Source organism: Zonotrichia leucophrys, chromosome 3 (genome assembly GCF_028769735.1).
Source record: "Zonotrichia leucophrys gambelii isolate GWCS_2022_RI chromosome 3, RI_Zleu_2.0, whole genome shotgun sequence".
In the NCBI taxonomy this organism is placed as follows: domain Eukaryota; kingdom Metazoa; phylum Chordata; class Aves; order Passeriformes; family Passerellidae; genus Zonotrichia; species Zonotrichia leucophrys.
In genome coordinates, this window is record NC_088172.1 from 64869240 (window position 1) to 64890821 (window position 21582).

Below are 21582 nucleotides of genomic sequence, written 5' to 3' on the forward strand. Positions count from 1 at the left end.
ATTAACACTCCAGACTGATTGTTACTGTCATGTCTGGTCTCAAGCAGGGGAGGGGAATGTGTGGTGTAGATTAATCTCAAGGTTACACAGATTTTAACAGGCTGTTGGCTGGACTCTACAGGACAAACAAAATCTTTGGGGATACATGCTGCATGGTATCTAGATATATGCTTTACTTTCTTTTCAGCTTAGTTTCCCTGTAACTTCTGTGGCTTCAGTTTTTGCAGCCCCCTTTATTTAAAAAAAAAACAAAAAAAACCAAAAAACCATTTTTGTTTTTACTTTTTCCTGGTTTATCTAATGATGCTTTCAAGACGCTCAGGCACTGCATTACTTTGAGCAACTACTCCTGCAGCCAGGATACTGAGACATAGGCGAGGGATCCAGCATCCCAGTAAGTGGCTCCGAGGCTACAGGAGGCTGTGGGATGCTCCTCCACCTACTGCACAGACTGATAAGGAGCTGTTGGTGCAAGGGCTCAGACAGGAGTGTCCTCAGTAAAAGTAATGAGGAAAAGTATCCAAATTCCTGCAACAAAGGAAAACTCTCTCTGCAATACCCATAAAAAAATTCTACTCTCTTTGACTTACAGGAAGTTCACTGTCAGGGGCTCCTGATACCCAAATGACAGCTTCACTGAACTCAAGGACAGCTGAGCTCATTGATTTCCACAGGGCCAGGATTTAACTTCCTGAAGTGTCTGTTGTGATAATTTCAGTTTAACTTTTGGTCTGATTGTCTGTGGGCTGAGCTAGAGCAAAGCTTTAAAAATTAAGTTCGGTTTTGATGTAATGGAAGAAAATCCATCATATATGTGAAAATCTATCTGACAATTTATCACCCTCACTGTGAGTAATATACACCTTCCTTACCATTTGATTTTTTAATCCTTTAGCTTTCATCCACTGAATCATCTCGGCTGAATGGAGAGACTCAAACATTTAAGCCTCTCTTTGTGCAACTTCTTTTTAAACAGGAGAGCAAAAGTAGACCATGCAGATCAGAGAACAGAGCACAGAATTATATGTGGCATTCAAAGGCATGACACACAACATAATCTTAACAGGCTTTATAAATGCAGTTTTTACTTTCCTAGCCTAATATGACCTTTATTGTGAAAAGACAAGATGAAAGGATGCAACATAAATGGACCTCACCCCAAAACACCAGATCCCATCTCATCTGTTTTGCTGCCTTAATCCTGTTTCCTTTGTGCTGTATCTGACAGGCATTCTGTCATTTGTAATGTGTGCATTTGCCATTTCATTATAAACCTGATGCTCTCTTTCAGATTTCAGATGCTTTAATCAAGCGTGTTCAGGTATCTCAGGAACAGTGGGTGAAAGGAGCCTTGGAGCCAAAAGTGTCTGCTGAGTTTGACTTGACTCTGGACAGTGAACCTTTACTGCAGTCAATTCACCAGCTGGATTTTATTCAGATGAAATGTAGGGGTGAGCTCTTATGATTTTCCTTTTCCTGTTTTTCATGCATGTGTTGGAACAGTGCTGGGAGGTGTGAGGACACCAAAGGAGGAATGACTTGAATTTGCTGGACAGTTTTAAAAGGTGTTCAGGCAAATTCAGGTTACTGTGTGTTTCCTGGAAAGGTGTGCTCCCCTCACATGTATAATCTTCATGTGCATCTGGTATTTCTATCTGAGCTGAACAAGCTCAGATAGAAATACCAGATGCACTTAAAGATTGGAAAGATAGCTTCTTCAGAGTAGGGCTTTGAAGATTTATAAGACATGAGCTGCATGAAACTTCATGCCATTTTGTATCATTCCTAAGTTTGACATGGTTAATTCAAGATACCAGTTACCCCTATCTTGTCAGAAACAGCTGAAGTAGAAAATAAATATTGCACAAACACACACACAAATGCTTGAATAGGAAACAAAATCTCCTATTTGACTGATATCTGGACTGTGCTCCAAAAATTGCCCATCTTAATAAAAAAAAATCTTGAGGAAGAGATTCACAAGGGGAAAGCAGCTCCATGGCTGTACCACACAAAGGGAAAGTAGCTCTTTGGCTGTGCCATTCCATGGTTCCAGGTATCTGGATAAATCTGATGAACAGAATTAGAGAGAACTGAGGCTAAAATATATATCTAAAAGAAGAAGCTGATGAACAGGACATGTCACTGACATTAAAAAAAAAAGAAAATTAGCATAATGAGCTTTTAATGGGGTTAGTTTATATGAATCAAGCTGAGAACTGCATCAGAATTAGATCCATAGAACAGTTGGGTTTGAAGGCCATTGTGGTCCCTGGGAATGATGTCATTAGCTTCTCTCAGTGGTGATTCAAGCCCTAATTATACATGTGGGTGACAGGATAGAGGCTGCCAGAAGTCAGTGAATGAGTTAAGGATATCGTGTAGTGATGTCAGATGTGCTTTTTTTTGTTGTTTTGAGCAAGGATAAAGAACTTTGTCCCACTTATGTGTTCTCTCTGGGCCTAATTCTGCATCTAAGACACCCAAGATGAAGTAATTAGGGTGGATAATTTGGCAGATATGTGGAGGAACAATGTACAAACAGTTAAAGGCCAGAGTCTGCTCACCAAGAATGCTTTGCATCTTGGCATAAACAGGCTGTGTTAAAGCTATTCAATAAACATCTGTGAACTGCTCCTTTGAAATGTTGTCAGACAGGCAAGTGGAGTCAAGAGAGCAGGAATATCACTGATGAAACTCCTCTGAATGCTGTCTGCACTTGTCTTTTTAAAATCAGTTTATATTTAATGCTAGCCATATTTATTGTGAAATATATTTAATACTAATCTCCCACCTCTCTCCTTTACAAACATAGGAAGGATTTAGTTAAACTAGTCACCGAGATTGCTAATTAACCACAGGTTACCTGAGGTGAGAGCAGCTTTGGTATTTGGCTTGTGGACATTCACCTGGCTTTAAGCTTGAAGATTTACAAAACTTTAATTGAGCCAGATTCACTTGTGCTTTTTGAATTAAAGTGTTTTCTGCTACGCTCTCATTTCTCATAAGATGGCAGGGAAGCTCTGGTACTGAGTTAGACACAATCTGAGGGGCAGAGAAGAAGACAGGACTTCTGCAGCCCAAACCTGTGCAGAGCTTCCAAACACCCTTGGGCTTTGCTCCCCAGAGGCAGGGTTAGCCCTCAGGAAGGGCTTTTGCTTGAGCTGTCTTGGTCCTGACCAGGGATTATCTATTGCATGTCCCATCAGGGTGGTCAGCACACCCAGTGTGACCATGCACACACCACTCAAAGAACAATGGAAAGATGTTAACCTGGCCAGCATTCCTTAAGGTGCATAAGGGATGGATGTGTTACTCACCTTCAGACCTCTGTGTGCCTAAGCAGAACAAGCCTCTGACCAGTTCCAAGCTAGCATTTATAGATATTGGGGATTGTTTAGTATGTAGATGTTTATTTATCTTTCTTCATTTATGACAGCAAGTCTATTTCCATTTGAACTTCTCAGTCTGACACTTTGGCCTTTTTTTTTCCTGAAATTTTACTTCTATGACCTCAACCAACTCTGCATTATTTTAGAATAGTAAAATAATCTGGATTGGAAGGGAACCTTAAGGATCATCTAGTCCCAACCTTCTGTCTTGGGAAAGGTCACTTTTCACTAGATCAGGTTGCTCAGAGACCCATCCTGCCTGGCCCTGAACATTTCCATGAAAGGAACATCCATGGCTTCCCTGAGCACCCTCTTCCAGTGCCTCACAACCCCCACAGCAAAGACTTTCCTCCTAATATCTAATCTAACCCTCTCTCTTCCAGTTTGTAGCCATCCTCCCTTGTCCCATTGCTACATGCCCTTGTAAAACTCCCTCTCCAGCTCTCTAGAAGGCCCCCTTTAGGTACTGGAAGGCCACAATGTGCTCTCCCTGGAGTCTTCTTCAGGCTGAGCAGCGCCACCTCTCTCAGCCTGTCTTCATTGGAGATGTGCTCCAGCCCTCTGATCACTTTCCACACCTACTCCAACAGTTCCATGTCCTTCCTATGTTGGGGGCCCTGGAGATGGACATAGCACATGGAGCCATTGACCATGACTCTTTCAGTGCAGCCATCCAGCCAATTCCTTATCAGCTGAGAGGTCCATCCATTAAAATTCTTGTCTCTCCATCTAAGAGACAGGGATGTTATATGGGTAATGCTTTGCACAGGTCCAGGTAGGTGACACCAGATCATCTTCCCTCATCTGCCACTGCTGTTATTAATCTGTCATAGAAGGCCACCAAATTTTCTAGGCATGATTTGGCCTTCTTCAGATGCACTATTTGCGTTTTCTCACACAGAATGGTCTTGCATCTAGAAATACAGCTATCACAGAGTAATCAACTCAGCATTTCAGGAGGAAGCACCCAAACTGATTTGGAACATCCCTTTGCTGGCTGTAAGGAGAAGCTGCAGTTGCATGGTGATGTTTTGCTATTTATCACCATGGGCACTGGGACAGATTGCCCAGAGAAGTTGTGGCATCTCCCTCAGTAGAGATATTCAAGAACTGTAGGGACACAGTCCTGTGCCATGTGCTCTAGGATGTCCCTGCTTGAGCAAGGAGGTTGGACCAGATGAGCCCCTGTGGTCGCTTCCAAGCTGACCTGTTCTGTGATTCTGTGACTTCCGTATTTCTGAGCATCCACTTTCACAAAGAAAAATGTCCTCCTCTTTCATCTGCTCCTCCTTCTTCAATCCTACCTACGCCAGCACACCAACAACTCATCAGTCTTTGCCAAATGTTGGTGTTGAGGTGAGAATTATTAAGCCATTTTACTGGTTGATCTGACAAGAGCAGATGCTTTAAAGATGTCAATGATCTGTAAAGGAATTTTTGGGGAGATCTAGGAGAACAGGGCTTTTCCAACTGTAAGTTGTTTTTTTTCCAAAAACTTTGCCATGTAATATCTGTATTATTGTTATCAGTGCTTAGTACATGACTGAATTTCTATTTTTTTTTCAAATTCTGGCCTCATTCAACCTCATTGAGCCTGCATGGGTCATTTAGAGTGAAAGCATGCTTGAAAGTAAACATTGATTCACTGTGGTAGACAAAGAATGAAAATGAGAACAAATCACATTGCATTTGCTTTGATGACAAGTTCATTTACATTACAGATGCATTCTCTATAGGCACAGATCTAAAGCTCATCTAAAAAATAGAGATCATAGGGTTCTTTTTCTTTTTTGCAGAAAGAAGAAGCAATCTGAGAACAAATTAAATGTGCAGAGATGTGATAGGTGCAGAAGTAATGCTTAGGCAGTCCTGTTGATCAGAGGGTCTCACTGAGTCCCACACTCCCTGGGCCAGCTGACCTCAGAGGCACTCACATAGCTCTACTGGTTGCTGGCATTTTGAGCTTTCCCAGATCATTTTCTCTGTCCATGTTTTCTTCTCTCTGAGGCTTTTACAGAATGCCATGTCACAAAATTCCTGTCCTCTAATGCCTGGCTTAATGTGTAGTTCACATATTCTCAGTTGGAGCTATTGGCACAGGCAAATGCACTTTCTGGGTCTGCTTTGTTCACACAGCTGTAACTGGCATGAAATCTTCACTGGTTGAAAAAACAGGACTAGATACAAAATAGGAAAATATGTAGCTACTCTACTTTTCTGTACCACCTCTGAACATTCATTCATATACCCTGTCTCCTTATCCTGACTCCTTCCCTCTTCTGCAAACCATGAAGATTCCCCACACACATCTGCCACAAATCTTCTCTGCTTCTGCAGGTATGGACTGTACTGCCTTTATAATTAAAGGACAGCTGTTTCATCTTAAGCTTTACCTCTGGTTCTTTCTGCTCTATGTCATGGACTCAGCTCCTTGTGGTCTCTCCTTCTCTCCTTACATTGTTTGGAAGGCACTTGCTACAGCAGTGGCTCAAGCTATTCCAGAGCTGCACTGCAGTTTTGGAGGAAGCCAAAGTTTTCCTGTTTCTGGGGGGTCCCATTCTGGGGGGTCCCATTCTTGAGGTGCATTTAGTCCTTTAAAAACTAGTCTGCTGTACCCTGTGAGGGGACTACCCTGATCAGCCATGAGATGCATTGAGCAATGTGTTTTGGGAACTGCTCTGTTGACAAGAGACATGAGTCAGTGTCACATTTCTTATCAAAGAGTGACCTGCATGAAGCACTTTTAAAATAGCAGGACATCATTCAGACTCATTAATAAGTCCCACTGTGCCAATGCATTATCATTTCTCCCTTTATATTTTTAATATTTTCCTTCCAAAAAATCCCTTGAGAACTTTAAATTGGTCAAGAAATGGGACAGAACTGTAATTTAACATCCAAGTCTTTTTTTTTCCTGGCACTTGGCCTATATTTTTCTTTCCTTAGTCCTATTCCATTGCTTGTTGCTGTGACATATACACCAGTATCCTGATTACTCAACTGTGCACTTTCCTATGATTTTTACAAGTGTTCATCTTTTCTCCTCCCATAGGGAATTTGAGATCAAGGCAAATCTCTGCCCATCCACATGCAGTGGAGGAAGCAGGAGGTCAGGCACAGAGAGCATCATGCAGCAAAGCCACACAGCTGCTTGTCAGGAGCTTCTTGCCTCTCCTTCAGGAGAGTTGTGCAGTTCAGGCTGGATCAAAGAGAGCAGGAGGCTGATATGGATTGCCCACAAAGCCTTTAATATCCAGCAACACATTAAAGAAGCCAAGGCACTTCCCCATAATATGTGAGACTCTCACACATTGGGCCAAAATTCCCCCTTCCCCTGGGAAGTGGGAAAAACAGCACTCTACTGGATGAAAACATATTTTATTCCTAGACAGCATTCCTGCTTACATAGTTAAAGGGGAATTGGAAAACACATACCCTCCTCCAAAAATTCTGCTATTTTTTCCAGCATTGTGCGTTACATGAGCAGTTCCTGAAAGCCTCAAATCAGTGTTCCTAGGAGTAATGAGGTTTTTTTCAGAGGTTGAAAAGGTTAGTGGTTTATTCAGAGGTGAAGGGGAATTGTCTGTTTTGCATCTTAGAAACTTCAGGAATTGGGTTTTCATCCAGTCTTGCCAGGAGGAGTCTCAGAAATGGGGAGGACCAGACAAATGCCTCCTGAGAGGGCTGACCAGCTAGCAAAAGCGGCAGGAGTGTGGATGGTTGATAGAGGCCTGTCTCCTCCCAGGCTCATCAGTCACCAGGAATACACAGGTTAACAAACACAGACAAAACTCTAAACTTAAAATGGTTCACCTAAGAAATCCCATTACCTCTGAATTCCTCAATTTCAGGTTTTTGACTCTTGTCACATTTCTGTGACTTTTCCAGACACAGTGTCTCCTAGAGAAAACCCTGAACTTTCCCTGTGAGAAAACAAGCAGGTTTTTATTTATGACACCCTCTGAATCATCCTTAAATATCAAGGAATAGGAACAAGGCTTCCTTTTCAGAGAAAAACCTTCAAGAGCTAATTTACAAAGGTCTTTTGTTTCATTCTTCTGGGCTACCAACCATCTGCGTTCACTGTGGTGATGGATAATGCCAGCGGAAAGCCGGGGTAGCTTCTGTGCTGTTTATCACAAGTGTGATGTTGACTTTCGAGTCACTTCCAAAGTGGGGGTGAAACCTCAGCCCTGTCACACAGTAGCATCCATTTTCCCACAGTCTGCTTGGTACACAGAACATGAACAGTCCTCTTTTATCCAGAAACTTAAAATAGGACGAAAGGAACAGCTCAAGGGCTTAGCTCTCACGCAGACAGAAGGAGGAAAATAAACTAGAGGGTCAAAGCAGAGTAGATAAAAGAAGAGCAAACCAATATTATTAAGGTAATGAATTCTCAGAGCACTCAGTTTCTTCTAAGACATGATTGAGCTCAGCAGAAATGATACTGAGATATTGAATGGTAAAATTTAGCCTTGGGCAGAAGACCAGGCAGACTTTGTGCATCACTTGCATCCTAACTTAACCTGTATGTTTTCAACAGTGCATAAGATGCATGCCAGCTCTACCCAGAAGACTAAATTTTCACTTTAGAATTGCCAGCAAAGAGGAAACAGTGAGAGTTTAGTTTTGTTTAGGAGAGGTTGGATAGAGGTCTCTTTCCCAGAGACACTGCTGAATATTTTACTCTGTTTCTTTTTTTTTTTTTTAAGATGCTGGTCTGGCAAACAGTCTCTTGGTGTTTCTTCTGAGCAAGTCCCTAAAAAGGCATGTTGGTAGAAAAATTAGCATTTGTAATTTCCATGAGGACTCTCCTGTGATGCAGAAGTTCCTTTTGCTACCTGAACCATGGGATTTAGATAAAGTTTGCAAACAGAACAATTTGCTTCAACAGTTTATTTTAAGTATGGTTGCCATAAAGATAACACATCCAAGGTGTTTTTGATGAAAAACTAGGAGGAGAGGGAGGGCTGGTAAATTAGATTTTTAAACCCCCCCTCCAACTGTAGTGAAGAATTGTTTTCCTGCTGTTGGTGGAGTTCAGGCTGTCTCTCAGCTGTGCTGGGAGAAATGGCTGCTCTGCTTGCTGACAACCCAATTCTTTGTTAACTGGGTTCCCTGGCAGCATTGCCTGTGCCATGCCACTCTATGGCCTGAGACACCCCTGCCCCTCCTTTTGGGGACAGTGGGTGCTCTGGTGTGAAAAAGAATTTTTCCAGACAGTGACTTCTGGGAGGGAAGCCACACATGGATTCCCCAGACTCTAGTTCTTATGAGACACGACAATCAAGTCCAGATATGTTTCTGTCTACATATTTCAGTGAAATGATTTGTCTAACTGGGTAACAACATTTTGTTATGTAATTTTACTGCCTTTTGTTTCAAGAAAGAGAATGGACTCTCTTCCTAACAAACACTGGCTCCCCTGCAAGGGGAAGGAGGTGAGCAGTGGCCATAGTTCTCACAGCACAGACTAACGGGGTAGGGCAGAGTTACACTAACCTGTACCCAGTTCCTGTTTCAGTGCCACCCGTCCCATTGCTGCAGCTGGAGAAGTGCTGCACCAGGAACAACAGTGTGACATTGGCCTGGAGGATGCCACCTTTGAGCCACAACCCAGTGGAGGGCTATATCTTGGAACTTGATGATGGAGATGGTGGCCAATTCCGAGTGAGAATTTCATTCAGCATTTATTTGTGTTTCTTTGTATGTGAGTTTCCTCCAGATACGGATTTGTTTCTGTCTGAGGGTGGGAAGAGGGGTACGGAAGATTGGGTTGTCAAAACATCCCTAATTCCATTGTGCTGGTGGAGAAAGCAGTGCAGATGCTGCTTAATAGAAGGACCACTGGCCTAGGTAGGAAGTTTGTTTGAGATTATTCTCAGGGCTCTTGGAAAGAGGGCCTTGAGATACACCCAGTGCATTCCGGAGTAGAAAATCCCATATGAGCTTGCTTAGTATGAGAAGCTGGAAGTGGTTCATTGCACAAACTAGAAATTTCTTTGAAGCCCCTACTCTCATCTGTCCATTGCACCCTGTTTCAACAGCTGACATTCTTGGTCCAGAAATGCAACTCTGTCTTTCCTGATTTTCTGAGTAAAAATATGATCCTGCATAAAAATACAGGGTTTCTAAACCTTTCCCTTGGGAATGGATGAGACCAGGGTGGTGGAAACTTTTTCCACTGTCAGGCTGTGATGGAATTGATGAATATGGAAAGGCTTCCCAAGTGCTGCCTTCCAGATCCTCTGGTTGATGCCCCAGTGTGATGCTCCTGATTGCAGGTGCAGGGTGCTTATGGGCTCCCATACTTTTTCAACACATCCTGATGAACAAACTAAAGAAGCAATTCAATCAGCTTTCTTCCAGCCATGTCCTCCTAGAAGCTGTGGTCCTTCTGCCTCAGGCAGGCTTCATGCTCCTGTTGCTCAGGACCAGGCTGGCCCAGTGCTTCCCTAGGGGCTGGTGCCTCCAAAGCATCTGGACATCATTGTGGAGCACAGCTGCTCTCTTCACAAACGGGGAGTTTTGCCAAAAACTTGTGATGGCATTTCTTCGGGAGCTGCAAACTGGCTTCTCCCAGGAAACCTAAAGATTTCTCAAGCTGAAAATGTCCTGGCATGGATCCACCTAAGGAATTGCCAAACCACTACACCCATAGCCAGCAAAGGTGCCTCATTTGGACACTCCTCATTAGAAGAGGCTTTGAAGAGGGCATTGTGGTTTTCGGAAGGTCTCCTCAGTTCCTTTGCCCAAGTAACATTTCACAGGGATTTGAAGAGCTTTCACACTGAAAGTGTGAAAAGGTATTTTTGTGAATGACTGCTGAGAGCTGCCAATTTGGTCAATGTTAGTAGGTAAGAGGGTTATCAGTGTGTGATGAATGAAGAGGTAGAGTAAGTTATTAGAATTCCAGTATCTTTTATCCAGTTTATCCAGGATAAACTTTTTAAAGTGATATTCATGTCTTGTGAATAACAAGATTCCAAGCTGCTGCGTATCAAGCTCATTTGTGAGGGTGAGTTTTGGTACTGCCAAAGGTTTTAGGACTTCCAGCAGTGCCATGTTAAGGTTTTGGATTGAAAAAGATACAAAACTCTCTCAATCCTTAAAAATGTAAGGTGACAGCTTCTAAGGGGAATGGTCTGCTTGCTGTGGTAAAAGCATCCTTGGTTTTTACCTGTTAAAATATAAAAGGCATGCTTCTCAGCAATACCATCTCAATAATGGTTTGCTGGTATTTTAAATGGAGAATTCTATGTCTGAAAGCAAAGATGTTGACTGCAATTTATCAGTATTTGATGGGTGGATTTAAAGAACATTTTTGTAGAAGCAGAGAGCATCAACCAGCATAAACCGAAGCAGCGAACAGTGGTAAACATGGAGTGGGTTAGAAAATATGAGAGTAGTTCAACAAATACAAAATTTTTTCACAGTCAGCATCTCTTGTGACATGGAGGTAAATTAAGTTATTCTATTAAAACTCTTCTTTGTCTCCATGATTGATCACCAGCTAACTCAGGACCCAAGAGATTTCATTGTTTGTAGCAGCCACCATAGTAGCAAAGAGGACAAATACATGTCCTGCTGTAAACTTAATCAATTCCTGTCTTATTCATCACATCCTTTTGGGTTTATATGAAAGAGCCTTAACCATCAGAACTATTCCTGGGCATTACTAAAGTCTTAACTGAACTGGGATCTGAGTGGTTTGCCTAGTGACAGGTTTAAGCACTTTGGTGCCTTTGCTACCATAAACCTACAGATTTCACAGAACCAGAGAAATCAGAGGTGGAAAGGAATTATATTTCAACCTGCTGCCAAGACAGGATTTTCTAGGCCTCTTTCAGTTCATCGTAGCCTGCATAATCTGATCCTCTTCACTGGTCTGCCTAGATGTTCCTCCCTCTGAAATATTTCACATTACAGAACTACTTGCTGTATGATAAATATTTGAAGATCTTTTTGATGTCTCTGTTGTCTAGATACTGTTTCATCATGTGGTGAATGTAATCCTAATTTTTAGGAGTTAATTTTCTTCTGGATCTATGTTTTCAGGTTTCAACTTCATATTTTAACATAAGCGTGAGAGAACCTTTCCAACACAACAAATCTGCTCTTGGTTTTTTTTTTTTTATTCTTATAAAATGCCCCCTTTTTTTGTCTTATATAAAATAGTGGCCACAGTGTGTCAGATACTGGGACAACTCTCTAAATTATTGGTTTGGAGTAGATATTTAGGATAAGAGGAGCATGAAGATCTTTCTGTGTTGCCCTTTATTGCTTTACCCTTCCAGCTTCATCTCCACCTTAGTTTGTCCAGTGCTGACCATCCTTGATGTCTCCCATGCTGTGGCTGTTTGTATTATACCAGCATAACTCATTCATCCTGGGAAGCAAAGAGAAGCTGTTCACTTTTTGCTTATATTTAGAAGTCTTAACTATGTTAAACTATGTCCCTCATTCTCTCTTTTTCTCTTTTTTTTGGAATGTTTAGGAGGTATATGTTGGCAAGGAGACCCTCTGCACCATCGACGGCCTTCATTTCAACAGCACTTACAACGCCAGGGTCAAAGCTTTCAACTCCTCGGGCGTTGGTCCTTACAGCAAGACGGTCATTTTACAGACATCGGATGGTGAGCTGGGCCTTTCCCACTCTCTAAATGAAAAGCTGCGGGTCTCAGTGGCAGGACACTTTCATCCCTTTACACCCATTAATGTATCTGACACCTACTGGCATTTTCCATTATCAGTAACGCTTCAGGCTTCAAGTTGTGTGATTTTAGCTTGCTGTAAAAGTCTAGGATCTAACCAAGAGAGTTTCTTTATCCTACAGAAACAGTTATGCAACTCATGGGATATTTTTTTGTTCCACTCTGTCTGCCTTTCTACATACATCTTTGGGATTTGCCTTTTTCTTCACTACTGTTTCAATTTCCCTGCAAGGTTTGATAATACAGAGATGGGAACTCATGCTTGTTTCTCTGTAATTATGCTTGTCATCCATACAGACATTACGGGAAGTTCATCTTCATTAATGATATTGTAATGAATTGAGAAGTGCATGCTATTATCACTTCCACTTTTATGCTGTGTTGCCAAAATAGGCCAGTATAAAATATTTATATTTTAAGAGCTTTTGGGGCCTGTTTTCCCTTTCCTTAAAAAAACCCTTCACTTTGAAAACTGCTGAAGTCAATCCTAACCAGCATGGATGCAGCTAATCTCCATTTCCATTGAGGGCGATCCTGAACCAATTCACTGACACGAGCAGTTTCCATCTCATGGAGCAGCCTTTGTCTCCTCAGTGACTCTTTTGTTCCTGTGTGTGGACAGAATGTCACTACCCTTAGCAGCTAAATTTCAGGGGAACAAGCACAAATGATGTAAAGCACTTCTGAGCTGAAGAGCAGCAGGGTACCAGCTCAGATTAATCTTGTGTAGCTGCCTACAGTAAAAAGGAAAGATGGTCTTTATTACCTCAGAGTACAGTGGGGTCTTTACAAAGGCAGCATTTTATCCTTCTTACTTGAGTTGAACAGACAGCACATGGACACAGCCCCTCCTGATCTAATCCTGCCTTTCCTTGTCCCGTTCCACAGTGGCATGGTTCACCTTTGACCCCTCGTCAGCCCACAGAGACATAGTGCTGTCCAATGACAACCAGACTGCCACCTGCAACAGCTACGATGACCGGGTGGTGCTGGGCACCGCCGCCTTCTCCAAGGGCGTGCATTACTGGGAGCTGCACGTGGACCGCTACGACAACCACCCGGACCCGGCCTTCGGCATCGCCAGGATTAACGTGGTCAAGGACATGATGCTGGGCAAGGACGACAAGGCCTGGGCCATGTATGTGGACAACAACCGCAGCTGGTTCATGCACTGCAACTCCCACACCAACCGGTGAGTGCTGCCTGGGGCTTTTATCCTTGCAGACATTTCCTCTGCCCTGCATTGTGGGGGTGTTCACGTGGGTCCCAGGATGAGGGAAGAGATGAGAATCTTGACTCCATGTTTCAGAAGGCTGATTTATTATTTTATGATATACATGATATTAAAAGAAAATTATATACTATAGAACTATACTAAAAGAATAGAAGAAAATATTTCATCAGAAGGCTTGCAAGGAAGGGAAACAAATTATAATAAAATCTTGTGACTGACCAGAGAGTCCAAGACAGCTGAACTGTGGTTGGCCATTAATTAAAAACAACCACATGAGACCAATCAAAGATGCACCCATTGCATTCCACAGCAGCAGATAATTATTGTTTACATTTAGTTTCTGAGGCCTCTCAGCTTCTCAGGAGAAAAGATCCTAATGAAAGGATTTTTCATAAAACATGTCCGTGACACTGCATCCGAGGCAGGTGTCTCAACAAGCCATCTAGTCCAGCTCCTGGCTAAATGTACTCATTTTATTCCTTCTTAAAAATCACTAGTGACAGTGATTGCACCTTAACAGTCTGTGTTGGTGTTTGTTATCCTCACTGTTATCAGTTTTTCCCTGAGATTTTGCCTAAATGCCCCCTGCTGGGATTTAAACCCATTATTGCGTGTCCCACCCACATCAGCAGACGGGGGCACAGCGCAATGGGATGCAGGGCTTCTGTCATTGCTGGAGGGAGACAGGAGGTTGATCCTCTTCATTAGGAGGAATCTTGGCTGCAGATTGTACAAAATTATGCTGCAGGTGTTTGTCTCCAGTTCTGACAGCTATTAAGGGTTTTGCTGTAGGTCACACAGAGGCAGATCTGGATACAAGGGACTGTTTGGCAGTGAGGGCTGAGTGACAGCTTTCATTGTACCAAAGAGCTTTGAAAAGCACCTCAACTAGTACAGACAGCTTAGAGGAGGATTTCAGGATGCCCCCAAGCCACTGTTACCAAGCCTCTCTGTCCCACCACTCAGAGGCTCTGTGTTGTCAATGCAACTGAGCTGTGGAGAGACATGTTCTAGCTGCAGGTACCTCAGGGATGGATCACACAGAGAGAACAACTGTCAGCACAGATCCTGGGTTGTGCCGACACGGTTGCATGACTTTCAGTGCTCAGGATAGTTACTTCTGCCTAGTGCTGGCTTCTGTTTCATTGAAGTCATGCCAGACTGTGCAGGGGACACATGGTAACTTTGCTTGAAGGTATCAGAGCAGAACTGCACTGCTCTCTTTCTGTGTCCCATGAGAGGGTCAGCCTTAGCTAAAGGTCAGCTGGGTACTGAGACCCTTGAGAAAATCTCTGAAAAGGATCTGAACTCACTTGCTTATTTTGGAATATGGTGTATTCATATACCTGTTCTATCACAATGGGAAATTGATGTATGAGTAAAGTGACTGACTAAGGATATGTAGCAGGTCTGTGGCAGAGCTGGAATCAACTTCTGTTTAGTTTTCTGCTGACTGTCCCACCAGACTCTCACTGTCTCAGGTGTTTTTTATGTTATACCAAATGATTAAAACAAAGTTTTACAGTGATTTTTAAAACACTGAAATGCAGGTATCTCCTTGAAGCCATAAGATTGTGTCAACATGCACTGTGTCCTAAGGTTGATTGTAATGTCTCCCACTGCATTGTCATTTATACTCTACAGCATACCTGTGCTTTAAGTAAGTACACTGCAATTGCTGAAAATTTCTGTTTGAAACATGGTTTGATTTTGCAGTCCATTACAGACAGGTGGAAGGACCTTGCAGCTGGATCAAAAGCTGTCTGAAGTCACTTGGATTGTTTTCCATGGGTCCAAAAACCTTAGATCATGTTCTAAGACAATACAGAGTAAAATAACATCAGTATAATAAATACACCAAAAAGTTCTCTGTCCCTTTAACATCTTGATTCAATTCAGGGCGGAAGTAATGTTAAGCTGTATTAATTTTAATGCTCTGTGGAACAGCTTATGTTTTCTGGAAAAAAGCTGGCAACCATTCTGTGCACCACTGTCCCAGAAACCTATTTTATGGATTTGGTCCTCGGCATGCTCCTCCCGGCAAGCAGCACACAAGCTAAGCAAAAGCTTTTTTCTGGGAAGCACAAGCAATGGAAACACTTAGGGTTTCCAATCATCCTGCTTAATCAAGAGAACAAAGTGCTTTCTGTTGATGATAGTTTCCCAGTTTTTACCTGATAAAACACAAAAGGCATGTGCAAGGCATGGATAGACCCATGGAATATCTGTTCAAGGGAAGTACACTCGCAAAGGGCATGCAGTCTTATGAAATCACATGCGCTTCAATGAAATTAGGTCTAGGCATTATATTTTTAACTGTGACAGTCAACTAGGTCAGTTTTTTAACTCATTAGCTGTAATAGTCTTGTGGAAACAGTTATTGCTGCCTGTTTGTTTTTCCCCACTGGACACGAGTGCATGATAGCACAGCATCACAATCCAAAGCGAATTCATTGTCAACTTTTAGCCTCTGGGATGTTGTTATGATGAAAGTTACACCTTAGTAATAGTTTCTTGTTTCCTAATCTTCATGAGAATAAATTAAGGTAATTAATAAGTGACTAGTTTCAAGGATAACCTGAGATAGAACTTAAAAGACTAATTTGTGTGACCTGTCACATTTTCTGTTCCTTTCACTCACAGCATGCAAAATTGGATCTAGCATGACTTCTGTAATGATGGAAGGGGCATGAACAGGAGATTATAATGCATCCAGAAACAGAGGGATCCTTTTGACAACAGGCTGAGGAAATTGGTTGAGAAAATACTTTAGGGCAGAGATATAGGTTTCAGATGTACCTTTAAGTCTTGCTGTTCCCAGAAAGCTGAGCCTGGGAGTCAGTGTGCACTTGCAGCCCTTGCAGAAGGACAGCTGTGTCCTGGGCAAAAATTGTCAGAGGGATGGAACATCACTCCTTTGAAGGAAGGCTGAGGGAGTGGGGATGCTCAGCCTGGAGAGGAGAAAGCTCCAGGGAGACCTGATTGTGGTCCTTCAGTACTTGGAGGGGGTTTATAAGAAAGATGGGGATGGTCTTTTTAGCAGGGCTTCTTGTTCTAGGACAAGGGGAGATAGTTTTGAACTGAAAGAGGATAAATTCAGACTAACTATAAGGAAGACATTTTTTTGAAATGAGGATGGTGAAACACTAGAACTGGTTGCTCAGAGATGTTGTGGATGCCCCATCCCTAAAAACATTCAAGGTCAGATTGGGTGAGCTTCTGAGCAGCTCGACCTAATTGAAGATGTCCCTGTTTTTTGGATGGGGATTGGACTAGATGACCTTTAAAGGTCCCCTCCAATCCAAACTGTTCTGAGAGGTGCTGGATGCCCATTAACAAGAGGCACTGACATTCAATGCCATAGATCTGTTCCTTGGCAAAGCTCCCAAGAGCAGGACTACCAGGTGCTACAGGCAATACTCCAGCCACTACATGTCTATGGAAAGAAGGAGATGTAAATCTCCTTGAAATAAATATTTTATACTGAAAAACAACAGAAAGTTGAAATCCAGAGTATTTGCATTTTAGTCTTTAAAGTCCTTTGCAATCAGGAGAGTCTCTTCAGATATCTTAAGAGCAGGTTTTTCATCACACAAAAATGCTACAACTGAATGAAAAATTATATAATTGGCAATAGATATCATAAAGTTTTTAAGATGCTGTAAAGCTAATACTTAAAGTATTGTAATGGGGAGTTGAATTAATTATTCAGATTATTAAATTGTTCATAAATTGTTAATATTTATTTTTAAATAATAGCAAAACTACTCTTAATTCCTCAAGTCAGTTCATGCAATCATATTCTTTCTGCACATTGTCCAAGCTGTTACTGAAAGCCTCTTGGAATAACAGCCTCTACCGCCACAGGCAACTGCATTTTTCATGGTAGCCAAATTCCCCTTTCTGTACTCTGACCTTCCAGGCTTCTGCACAGCACTTCTGCGCTCAGGACTTAGTGTTGCACACAGAAATCAACATGTTCAGATGATTTACTTAGAAAAATGAAACAGTGTTACCTATCTCCAGAACTGGATTGTCCTTTAATAAATACTAAGTATTTATTAAGGGAGCATTACAACAAAAAAGTTGGATTTTCCTTTTACATGAAAGGTTATTGGGGTTGTGTGGTGTAAGTGTCATTTAGTAGTTTAAAAATGCATTACAGCAAAGGAGCAGGTTTTTTACATGGTGACACAGAGGTGTACCAGGAGGGAGCAACATCACTTTGAGTCCCTTGAGCTATTTGGCTTTTTTACCACAACAAAAGCATTTATTAGAGAAATTATCCTGTAATGCTGTCTAAATGGTGCACATAAGAGCGAGGAAATGTATAGCAGAAGTTTTCTCATAAAACAGACTCCCCAAGCTCTCTTCCTAGAGAAAGGAACCAGGAAAATAGTCCAAAAAGTGCTGGAGTCCTCAAAGTACTGTTCCCAAGGAAGCATGGGATGCAGAGTAAGAGCAGCTGTTCAGCTCCAGCAGAAGTCCAGCCTCCCTTTTAGCAATGTGGTGAAGAGCTCCTGCCCGCTTCTGTCCTCCCTAAATCCTGCCAGAGCCGCTTTCTCACTGTGGGGAGATGATGGGGTAGGAGTGGGGCAATCCACCTGCTGAATTCCTGCAGAACTTGAGGCAGGAATAAAGGGAGAGGGTCCCCATCCTTGTGCTCTGCCCCCACACCCCTGTGGCTCCTGCAGGGGCCTCAGCTGGGTCCTGCCCTTGCCTGGCTAGAATCTGCAGGCAGAATCTGTCTCCTCCTCACTGGAGCTGTCCCCGGGGGCTGCAGAGGGGTCACTCAATGTCACTGTGCAGCACACAGCTAATCAGCCCACGAGAAACAAATTAGCTTGTCATGTAGGAAAGAACATCATAATCTCAAAAAAAAAATGAAGTTGCTGGTTCTGTTTCCCTAAGAGAATCTATGTCGTTTAAAAGGATGCAATAAAATCCATTTTAAGCAGGATCTAAAATATGGTGTCCTACGTGCAAAGCTGTTCCTAAACAGGGAAAAAAAAATGTAATCTACTTGTAAATAGCTCCAAATCATAGTACTGTTGCTTCCCACAATCTCATAGTTTTATGATTGAGGGCTTTTAATAAAAACAGTCTATATAGTGAGATACTCGTGGTAGGTAAGCATCTTAAGTTTTGATGGAAAATAATTTATTTTTTGGTTTTGGAGAAGAGCTCAGTGAGAAACCTATTAATGCTTTTAGGACCAGAAATCAAATCAAAGGCATCTGAGAACAGTGAATTTCCACATCTAAAACCTCTCAGAGTCAATCCATGATTCTTAGCTATACTATTATTGTTTGAAGACTTTTAAATGGAGAAGTCAGAACAGTTTTCTGTAATCTGCCTTCAGATGAAGTGCCACGTGCCGCATTTAGTCTAAAGGAAAACAGTTTGTGACACCTAGTGGACAAGAGGAAAATTTCTTACTCTGTGTTGCATTCTTCCTAATCGTATTCCAGTCCCCATCTTCTTTTTAATTTTTTTTTAATGTTTTGCCTACCTATTGTGATAAATTTTACGATAAAATACCGTTAATCTTGTGAATGTTGTGTGCCTGAGGCGAGTGCATGGGACACAAGACAGCTGCTTCCTTTCCTACTGCAAATTATTTGAAATCTGATTTACCCTGGACAAATAGTGTCAGGCTGTAAATCCATTGCAGACCTCCATGATATCAGCAGAATGGCAGTGCCTGTGGCCAATCTGCATATCTAGTGGGTGTTTTTGCTCAGTGTCCTTTAAAGTAATACTGAGTTTGACTAACCCCCAAGTCAAAGTGCATTAATGTCAAATCACCCAGGCGTGTAATGGCTGGCTGAGTGTGTCCTGGCAAGCTCTGACACTGCAGGAGCTCTCAGCAGCTGCTCCTGACACAACCAATTAGCACTGGTATTAATAACTGGGCCTGCACACTCGAGACAGCTCCCAGTCCTTTAGCTGAGCACCTTGGCAATCAGAAGCTACGCTTAGGCCTAACCAGTCCCAGCTTCCCTTCCTCCCCAAACCTCTGCCTGTTGTGCCTGTGCTCCTCCCTGGGCTCTGGGAATCTGGGTTCCCTGAGAGCATGCCAAGGTGAATAGTTGAACTTAAAGTCTCTCTCTGGAGCTGTTAGCAGGCACATTGATTAGAAATGAACACCTAGCTAAACAGCTTCCTGCTTTTTCATTTCCTGCCATGCATCACTTCTCTGTAACAGGGATACTCAGAGGTGATGTGTCTTCAGGACTCCCCTGGCTCACCTCCCAGTTTGTCATTAGCTGTTAGCTCTGGACCCCATTTTCACCTCTTAAATTGCAGTTGCAGGAGAAGGGGATCTAATTTCTGTTTAGGATCCCTTCATTAAGCTCCCATGGATGGGCTATGTATGCTTCAGATAAAGGTGTGTATCAGTCATCACCAAATGCCTCAGAGATAACCATTTCCCTGTGCTGCTCTGCGCTCCCTTTGCTTGGTAAGGCTGGTTTGTCCTGGAGAGAGCAGCACAGTGTGCTCTGCCTTCACCAACAATGTGCCCTTTGTACCTTAGGACTGAAGGAGGAGTCTCTAAAGGTGCCACTGTTGGTGTGCTGCTGGATCTGAACAAGCACAACCTGACCTTTTACATCAATGGGCAGCAGCAGGGGCCTCCAGCGTTTGAAAACATCGAGGGTGTCTTCATGCCTGCACTGAGCCTCAATCGAAACGTCCAGGTAAATCTGCAGTCCAGCCACAGCTGCCGTTTCCAACTAAAGGGGCTGATAGCATCATCTGTGGGTAGTCAGTACAGACAGGGGCTCTTTCGCTTCTCAGGCTTTCTTCTAGGCTACTCACACTTTTTAGTGCATTTGACCTTCTGCCTTGCCTAACCAATGTGAAGAGTAATGCTGTAAAGCAAGTAAAAGTACCTGTATGCACTAACTCCTGCTCTGATGTTCCTGTGATGCTCCACTTGGAAAGCAGTTTCTCTAAAGTTCTCCCCTGCCAGTTTGACTAAAAACCATCTTAATTCCTCCTAGATCTCATATTTGGAGATAATTAGCATTGGCAAATGACTGAAGTGTGAACAGCACAGTGGTAAGGAGAGCAAAGGCAACAAAAGTCAGAGAATTGGCACAACAGAGCATATCAGTCAGCACATCATTCTTGCACTCTGCGTACAAGAGGTTTTCTTCTTGGAGAAACTGTCTATAACAATAATGCATTTTTACTTCAAGACCACTGCTTATGGCTAGAAACCAGGTGTGGTATGAGAGAGAACCTGTGGAAACACCCAGGAGCCCGAGGACTGAGGGAGGTCAGCTTAGGTCAGGCAGGACCAGGACAGCCAGGGTGGAAACTCATCATCATACTCCATGGGCTCCACTGCGTGACCTCAGTCCTGAAGCACTTGGGATCCCTCATGCAGACATCCCTCCCTCCCTCCCTCCCTCCCTTCCTTCCTTCCTTCCTTCCTTCCTTCCTTCCGCCACTTCCGCCACTTCCGCCACTTCCGCCACTTCCGCCACTTCCGCCACTTCCGCCACTTCCTTCCTTCCTTCCGCCACTTCCTTCCGCCACTTCCTTCCGCCACTTCCTTCCGCCACTTCCTTCCGCCACTTCCTTCCTTCCTTCCGCCACTTCCTTCCGCCACTTCCTTCCTTCCGCCACTTCCTTCCTTCCGCCACTTCCTTCCTTCCGCCACTTCCTTCCTTCCGCCACTTCCTTCCTTCCGCCACTTCCTTCCTTCCTTCCTTCCGCCACTTCCTTCCGCCACTTCCTTCCGCCACTTCCTTCCGCCACTTCCTTCCTTCCTTCCGCCACTTCCTTCCGCCACTTCCTTCCGCCACTTCCTTCCTTCCGCCACTTCCTTCCGCCACTTCCTTCCGCCACTTCCTTCCTTCCTTCCTTCCTTCCTTCCTTCCTTCCTTCCTTCCTTCCTTCCTTCCTTCCGCCACTTCCTTCCGCCACTTCCTTCCGCCACTTCCTTCCGCCACTTCCTTCCTTCCGCCACTTCCTTCCTTCCTTCCGCCACTTCCTTCCTTCCTTCCGCCACTTCCTTCCGCCACTTCCTTCCGCCACTTCCTTCCGCCACTTCCTTCCTTCCGCCACTTCCGCCACTTCCTTCCTTCCGCCACTTCCTTCCTTCCGCCCTTCCTTCCTTCCGCCACTTCCTTCCTTCCTTCCTTCCTTCCTTCCTTCCTTCCTTCCTTCCTTCCTTCCTTCCTTCCTTCCGTCCTTCCTTCCTTCCGCCACTTCCTTCCTTCCTTCC

At 43.3% G+C, this 21582-nt stretch overlaps 1 protein-coding gene across 4 annotated transcripts in view; it reads left to right on the plus strand.

Moving 5' to 3' along the window:
• Positions 1-21582, plus strand: part of TRIM67 (tripartite motif containing 67) — a 40531-nt gene that overhangs the window by 12444 nt on the left and 6505 nt on the right. Inside the window, exons 5-9 of one of the 4 annotated variants that reach the window (XM_064708558.1) lie at positions 1292-1451; positions 8908-9065; positions 11893-12031; positions 12998-13301; positions 19882-20044. In XM_064708558.1, coding sequence (XP_064564628.1) covers positions 1292-1451; positions 8908-9065; positions 11893-12031; positions 12998-13301; positions 19882-20044 — 924 coding nt within the window. The remainder of the gene's footprint in view (positions 1-1291; positions 1452-8907; positions 9066-11892; positions 12032-12997; positions 13302-19881; positions 20045-21582) is intronic. The other 3 variants (XM_064708559.1, XM_064708560.1, XM_064708561.1) reach the window with 3 other exon arrangements.